The sequence below is a fragment of the Grammomys surdaster genome, unplaced genomic scaffold (assembly GCF_004785775.1).
Source record: "Grammomys surdaster isolate TR1022 unplaced genomic scaffold, NIH_TR_1.0 124976, whole genome shotgun sequence".
NCBI classification, from domain to species: Eukaryota; Metazoa; Chordata; class Mammalia; order Rodentia; family Muridae; genus Grammomys; species Grammomys surdaster.
In genome coordinates this window covers 713,751-722,111 of record NW_021619904.1, presented here as the reverse complement: position 1 = coordinate 722,111, position 8,361 = coordinate 713,751, and the positions used below count along the sequence as shown (strand labels likewise).

General features: G+C 42.0%; 1 protein-coding gene across 1 annotated transcript; it reads left to right on the top strand.

Annotated features, from left to right (window-relative positions):
- The first annotated feature begins 6,235 nt into the window (after positions 1 to 6,235).
- CUNH1orf68 (chromosome unknown C1orf68 homolog) lies at positions 6,236 to 7,018 on the top strand. The gene has a single exon (XM_028784946.1). The coding sequence runs from the start codon at positions 6,236 to 6,238 to the stop codon at positions 7,016 to 7,018; it is 783 nt and encodes a 260-aa protein (XP_028640779.1).
- Positions 7,019 to 8,361: the final 1,343 nt, after the last annotated feature.

The following is an 8,361-nucleotide window of genomic DNA, read 5'->3' as shown; positions in this document are numbered from 1 at the left end:
AAGTGAAAAAGGCCAACTAACATATAAAGGCAGACCTATCAGAATTACACTTGACTTCTCAATAGACTTTAAAAGCCAGAAGGGACTGAGAAGATGTTTTGTAGACCATAAGAGACCACAGATGTCAGCCCAGACTACTATATGTAGCAAAAATCATCATAGATAGGGAAAACAAGGTACTTTGACAAAGCAAATTTAAACAGTATTTATCCACAAATAAATAAGCCCTACATAAAATACTAGAAGGCAAACTCTGACCCAAGGAGGTTAACTATACCCAAGTAAACATAGGAAATAAATAACCCAATACCAGTGAAACCAAAATAAATGAAACATGTGCAAAGTGTGCATGTGCACACACACACACACACACACATTCACATACACAGACACACATACACACACAGACACACACAGACACACACACGGACACACACACAGACACACACACACACACACACACACACCATCAACACCAAAAATAACAGAAGTTAACAATTATTTGTTATTAATATGTCAACATCAATGGATTCAATTCCCTAATAAAAGACATAGGCTTACAGAATGAACGTGAAAACAGGATCCAACATTCTGCTGCATATAAGAAACATCTCAGTAACGAAGATAGGCATTACCTCAGAATAAAAGGATGGAAAAAGGTTTTCCAAGCAAATAGATCCAAGAAGCAAGCCAGAGTAGCCATTCTAATATCTAATACAATAGACTTTAAATCAAAATCAATTAAAAGAGATGGGGAAGGACTTCTCATACTCATCAAAGGAAAATCCACCAAGATGACATCTAAATTCTGAACATTATTCCCCAAATGCAAGGACATTCACATCAGGAAAAAGAGAATTACTGTCTGACTTGGCTATACTACCTCTAGGCATGTATCCTTAAAGAATCAGTGAGCTTACTATGGCGATATCCATAGTCCCAAGTTTACCACTGTACTGCCCACGCAAATAAAGTTATAGAATTAAGCAATGGGCCACAAGAGGATGAATGAATAAAGAAACACAATGGAATTTTCCTCAGCCATAAAAATGAATGAAATTGTGATGTTTTCAGGAAATGAATTGAATTTCAGGTCTATGCAGTACAACATGTTAAGTGAAAGAAGCTGATCCTACAAAGGCATGTACCTTATTTACTTTTATATACAGATTTTCAAAGGTGGAAAGCACTTGGGAATAAAAAGAACTGTTAGGAACTTGGAGAGGAAACAGAAAGGGGACGGGAATAAGAAAGAGTAACCAAGGGGTGAATATGATCAAAGCATATCATAAAAGGTATGTCATAATGAAACACCTTATGTTGTACAACTAATATGTATAATGACATAAAAACAATAAAGCAGCACATGTCCTCCTGGAGAGCAAGTGGGAAACTGTATCTTGACAGCTTCTCTCATTATTTGTGTTTTGCATATGAGGACTTGTTAAAATACTATTGCAATCCAGACAATTTTTAAACAAGTCAACTTACTATCGTCTGCAGGTCAGATTTGGAATCTGTAGAAATGTTGCCCATTCTTTTCCTTACTCTCTCTTACTTGTAAGAAACTCTTGGCCAGGGAGTGCTGCAGATTTAGTTCTTTGAGAGTTGTTCTTCATCATCAGCCTGACTGAATTAAGACCAACCATGGGATCACACGTCTGTGTAGCCCTGGAAAACTTTCCAGAATTATTTAATAAAGGAACAATGACCTACCCAGAACATGGATAGTACCATCTCATGGGTGGACTCCCTGATGAAAAAGAGGGGAGAAAGCAAGCTGAGCACCATTATTCATTTTTCTCTGGGGACAAAACATGACCAGTTGCCTTATGTGATCCATGCCATGCCTTCCCCACCACAATGGAAGACATCCCTTCCATAAGTTACTTTTATCAGAACTTTTGTCACAGCAATGAAAAGAGTACCACTTATCTAGAGACACTGGCTGTGATAGATCTGAAGTTACCTGCGTTTTATAGTCATTCAGGAACAAGAATTCACTCCAAAAGGTGAGAACTGAGATGGGTATCTGAGTGGCTCCTTTGGGCTTTCCTAGAAAGCCACTGGAATAAACCTGGGTTATTGTTGCTTCTTCAATTCTCTTCACTTGTCAAATGGGTTTATCTTTTTTCCTGGAAGAAATGTGCTCTATATTACCTACAATATACAATAGAGGTGCTTTGGGATGTCAGTGTTGTGCCATGTGAACAGACCACTCTACTTGAAATAGAAAGGTCCAGCACAGTGGATTGGTTATGAAATGCTTGGATTGGTTGAGGGATTCTTAGGATTACTTGGTGATCTAGAAGCATCAGTGACAGGAAAGCACCAGGCACACTCTTCTGCAGTCCAAGAACTTGCTAAGTAGATGTAATGGCTCAGGATGTGCCTTCACCAGCAGCTGTGGTAGGAATAGCTTAGAGAACAGTACTTGAAACTCCAGTTCTGCTGTGTCCAGAGCAATGTATTGGGTGAAAAAGGGTGAGGTTCAAGGGGTGCTGTGGCCAGAGGTTGATGTGACAGCCCCTTCCAGGGATGCAATTGATACAAATGGAAAAAATAGTCTATTCCTCATGCTGTCCAAGTATCAAGATTAATGTCTGGCTTTTAAGTATTCATAAATGTTGGTACTATAAGGATGAATTGATAATCTAATATGTAGTTCCTGACTATTCAACTGGGAAATTATAAGGCATGCTAACCTTGAGATTCTAAGAGCTTTAAAAACCCACTGGGACTTTCTACATAAAACAGAGGTCAGATCCAAGAATCTGTTTTAGGCTCTTCCATCTCAGTGATGATTCTCTCTTTTTACTCTCATGTGAGTCCCCTGGACTGTTGTTGCATAAACCAGCAAGTCTATGATCCATGAGCTGCCAAAGGGATAAATAGGCAGAGGCTCTGGAAATGTCTTGGAATATCCTCATGACTCATCTTGATGCTGGCACTTATCTTCTGACTCCAGCAGCTCTGCATTCAAGCCTATATAGTGGGTGGAGCACAGCCCACCCACCTGTCTGCATGGCACATGGATACAGTATTTCTCACCAGTGATATTAGTGCTACCTGAGGATGTCAAAACCATTAGTGAGAGCCTCACCCCACAGAGCAGGAAGTGAGCCAATCAGAGCTCAGAGCTGGCAGGAGACACATAGATTGACTAACGGAAGAGCAGAATCACTTTAACTCCAGGAGGAGGGAAATCCATCTGTGACCTCAATGTAACAAATTTCTATTCATTCACCCATTCATTTCATTAACTGTTAATGTTTTCCAGATCCTAAGATGAAATGTGGTGATCAAACCATACTTACCAACTCCCAAGAATAATAAATGATTGCATATAACTCCATGGGCAGGTAGTTTATGAAAGCAAATATTTTGTGTGAAGAACAGACCCTTATAATCATATACTGAAATAACAGAGGGGCTGAGGAATTGTAGGACAAGAGGTCAGTTCTTTTCATTGATGCCCTGAAAAGTGTTTGTCTTGTTCTCTGGGCATGTTTTGAAATCAGTGGCCTTCTAAGTCATTGTCATTGCTGTGGATAGTGTTACCCCATGCTACATACAATATAGTGGGCTGCACAACAGAAACTGAAACAACATACCAATCAGAAGCAGCATGTTGTGAAGAAATAGGCTCTGAAGTTTCTTACTCCTAGTTTTAAATTATGGCTTTATTAGTTGTAGCTAAGTGATTTTTCACAGTTGTCTATTTATGTCCTGTTTTATTTTAGCCATAATCACAACGATTAAATTGACAACTTATGGATGTGAAAAGTTTAACATCCCTCTCCCCACAAAGGTATTGTTTCCTTCTCCATTCCATGAAACATTAGGCCTGAGAAACAACTGAGAACTATATAGGCCTGGACCAATAGCCTCTTTTATTCCTTTACCCCTGACAGACAGTGGGCTTCACATTGATGATACACACTGTGGCAAGCATACTGGGAAGGAATGACAGGAAGAGCCAGGGTACTTTCCAAGCTTGGGGTAGAACTTCTTCTTGTTTCCTCCAAATTGTTCAGGATAGACTTTGAAAGACCGGATATGGGATATGGAAAGGTCAGTGAACTAGTGGCACTAGGATATTTTTAGGAAAGAGTTTATGGATCCCTGGGAATTGAGGATCTATTTGGAGCTAATTTAGAACCACCTTTTACCTGAGAGGTTGCAGTGACTTGTGAAGACTTGACTGGTTGATCTGAGGAAGAAGCAGTTGAAACCAATTCCAGATACAGGCTTTATAGCTTCTCATAGCAGATCCCACACACTTCCCTCAAGGCACAGTGGGAAGGGTATAGGTTATGGGGCTGGACAGGTCTAGGTTCTTACTGTACTCTGTTACCCACTGATAACAATGACTTGGTGAGGTAGTTGGACCCCTGTGTCTTTACTTCCACTATAGCCTCCTCACATAATTATGATGAAAACTAAACAGAGTCACAGACTGCAGCAGTATTCAATAGTTCTCAAGAGATACTATTCCTGTCTTCTTTTCACATTTACTGTATTGAGGAAATGAAATGTGGCTGGTATTCAAAGACAATTAAATCATGAAAGACAAAAACTGATAGCAATACTTATTCACTTTTGATGCTTTGTAACCATCTTTATCCTTCAGGCCTCTGTTGCATGCATCTGCCTTATAAACTTTTGGCCCATAAAAAGATTCAACTAGATTATTTTAGCATTTTCTTCACTCACACTCATTTGCCTGGAATCTCCACAATCCTAGGTTCCTGGAATCTATTCCTGGAAATGAAGCCCAGGAAGATGAGTTGAATCAAGTCCATGGGAATAGGAGAAGCTGAGATGAGCCAATGAAGACATAATTCCTGGGGTCTGAGATCATACAGAATCTATTCAGTTCCCAAATTAACCAGGAAAACCCTATGGTTCATGGATAAACAAGTTCATGGGGGCCTTCCCACTATACTGAGCCATCATGCCAAAGTCTTTCCCCAGCAACCCTAACCAGTAGAAACCACAAGAAATCCCCAGAAGGAGTGAGCATGTCAGGTTTGAAGGACACAAGAGTAGCTTTCAACATATTGTATGAAATAGTGAGAGTCTCAACTAAACGCCCCTACATTAGGATCAGACTGCACAGGATGACTCATGGCTGCCAGGGTGAGGAGGCTTGTTTCATGAAGAAGGTGGCCATTTATCTCATATTTAGGAAAATCCAGTGTCAAGTAGAGACATGCTCTGCCTCTGAGTGAACAGCCAGGCATACTGAGGAGGAATCTCACCAATGCAATATCAGCTCTTGTCCTCGTGATCCCAGGTGCTTCATTTAAATGGCATCAAATTGCTTCATTGCCACCCTATAAAAAGTCTCATCAAATGCCAGCTCTTCAGAGTCTTGGCTTCTTCCAGTGTTGCTCCTGCCAGGAAAGAAGGTAAGTCTTGTTGCTTGTGATTAGGGACTTGGCAAGAAATAGTCTTGAGGCAGAGCTGGAGTGAAGTACTATGGAATAAATAATGGGCCAGGACTAGTTACTGGGGACATCTGTGAAGAAGGAGAATGCCTTTGATAGTGGGAAACTGAAACTGGATAGGGAAGGGGGCAGTACTACCTGGGCAGGGACTTCAGAGAATTTGGTTCCTCTGGGGACATTTGTGCCATCCTCTTGGTTCTACTTACTAACAAAGTGAACCAATATGCAAATGTCAAATGGTAGAAACTTACTAAGTCTTGAGCCTGAGTTTTGTTCTGTCAGTTTCAGTTAAAGACTCAGGTTCACTCAGGCACATACATTTGCCCTCTCTGAGGACTTCCTGACTTGGAAGGAATAAGAAGTAATCCCACCCCCAAGGGATAAATTGGTGGAGGCTAAACTGGATGAAGAGTAATGCCAGGCTGATCCCCAAAGCAGACACGGAAGTAAAAAGGGGAGACCTGGGAGAGTTCGGTAGAAATGTAAGTTACTATTTCCAACCCTTTATTTCCTACTGCGGAAACAGTAGCAGGGTTGAGTGAGGACTTATCTGAAGTCACACAGCTGGTTGAAGGTGTAAGAAGTGAACCTAGAATCCTTGACTCCACACCTCCTTTACTAACAGATGGTTAGCCTCTGGATGGTAACGACCTTCTCAAAAAGGAGACCTTTTTCAGATCACCCTCCCAAGTGGATGCACTGTAGAATTTTGTGGAAACCTTTTTCATCTTACAGTTTTGATGAATCTTTTCTTTTCAGATTTAAAAAAAAATCACAGCAAAATGTGTGACCAGCAGAAGCAGCCACAGTTCCTTCCATCTTGTGTGAAGGGTTCCGGAATGGGAGTAGGGCAAGGTAGTGATGGTGCCTCTGGGAAAGGCCAGGTTTCAGGCCAGATCCAAACTGTTGGTGCTCCAGGGCCTGCTTCCTATCAGCCTCAAACCATTGTGAGATACTCAGCTCCAGTTCCTGCTCAAACTTATGTGAAATACCAAGTTCCATGCCAGACCAAAACCTACGTGAAATGCCCAACTCCCTGCCAGACATACGTGAAGTGTCCAGCTCCATGCCAGACTACTTATGTGAAATGTCCAGCCCCATGCCAGACTACTTATGTAAAGTGCCCAGCCCCATGCCAGACGACCTCCGTCAAATGTCCAGCTCCCTGCCAGGCTCAGACATATTATGTCCAGTATCAGGTTCCTTACCAGACCTACTATACTCAAGCTTCTTCAAGTGGTTCAGGATCTCAGGGCTGTGTCCCTGACCCATGCTCTGCCCCCTGTTCTACCAGCTACTGCTGTTTGGCTCCCCGTACCTTTGGGGTGAGTCCTCTGAGACGCTGGGTCCAGCGACCCCAAGGATGGAACACAGGATCTTCTAGCTGCTGTGAGGATTCTGGGTGCTGCAGCTCTGGAGGCTGCGGAGGCTGTGGCTCTGGAGGCTGTGGAGGCTGCGGAGGCTGTGGCTGTGGCTGCGGCTCTGGGTGCTGCTGTTTGGGAATTATTCCCATGAGGTCCAGAGGTCCTGCATGCTGTGATCATGAGGATGATTGCTGCTGTTAAACGCAAAAGAACTGTTCTGCTTCCAAAATGTATCTCCTGCTATGTCTTCTGGACTTACCCAAACCCAACAACTGCTTCCCTAGTTCTTAACTTTGCTCCTTTATCAAGGCGTCCTGCCAGAGTTAGCACAACCCCCAAACTGTGGCAAGAATAAAGCTCTGAATGCAATGCACTGTGGCTCCTGTGGACTTATTTGCTCTGAGTTTATGCTCCTCATTATACACCCACCCTGGTGTGCCTTTTCCTGCTCTTGGTTTTCAACTATTAGATGAAAGATCTAAACAGACAGCACAAGTAAATGAAGCTGATGAACTCCCAGCCTTCGCACATGGTCCAGAATGCTATAAACAGCTTAGTTAAAGTAAGGCTGTAGACTTTGGGTATAAGGTATCCTTCCTTTTTTTCTCTCTAATTAATCTGTGTGGATTTGGTCACAGACCTTCAAGGAGGCATGGCTTTTGTTGTCATTACAACCCTTGAGTTTCTCTTCTGGATGCTGGAGAGCGTTTGAACTTAAATCTCAGGAGCATTATAGGGTGGTACTACTACAGTGAACATGGTTTGATACTGGTGGACTTTGTGAATTACATGTTTCTCATTTATTAGACTTTTCCTCTTGAGGACATAGGTACAGTCTTTCTGCTATAAGCAAGGACTCCCCCAAAGTGGGTAGACAGTGTTTAAGTCAGCCTTGACAGTAAGAAACGTATCTCCAAGAATAAGAACTTTCTGTGACAAGCATCCTAGCTCTGAGGCCGGGTTGCCTTTGTCATTAGCACTCAGTTATAGATGGTTTTTCATGATCTTTTATGTCTAAAGACTCTAATTTATGTATGTATGAACAATATATGGGTCGTGATGGTTCCTGGAGAGGTAGCTTAGTTGGCAAAATGCTTCTTATGCCAAATGAGTCCAATCCACAGAACCCACATATAAGTGGTTTGGTGTGTTGGCACAGATGCTGCATACTGGTAATCCCAGTAATGGAGCAGTTAGCCAACATAGTCTACTCAGTGAGTCTCAGTCCAGCAACTGATGGACCCTTTCTAAAATAAAAGAAACAAACAAATACCAGGAAACAGACAACAACAACAACCAAGAATGGTGGCACCCCAAGGAACATCTGAAGCTATCTTCTGACTTCCAAATGTATGCACAAGCAATATTGTTCATCTGTGCACACACATACAAAACATGCCAAGAGTAGATTTTGTTCATAAGAATCACACAGCCCTAGTACATAGGAGACAATATATTTGGTGAATACATACATGAATGGCAGAGAGAGAGAGAGAAAGAGAGAGAGAGAGAGAGAGAGAGAGAGAGAGAGAGAGAGAGAGAGA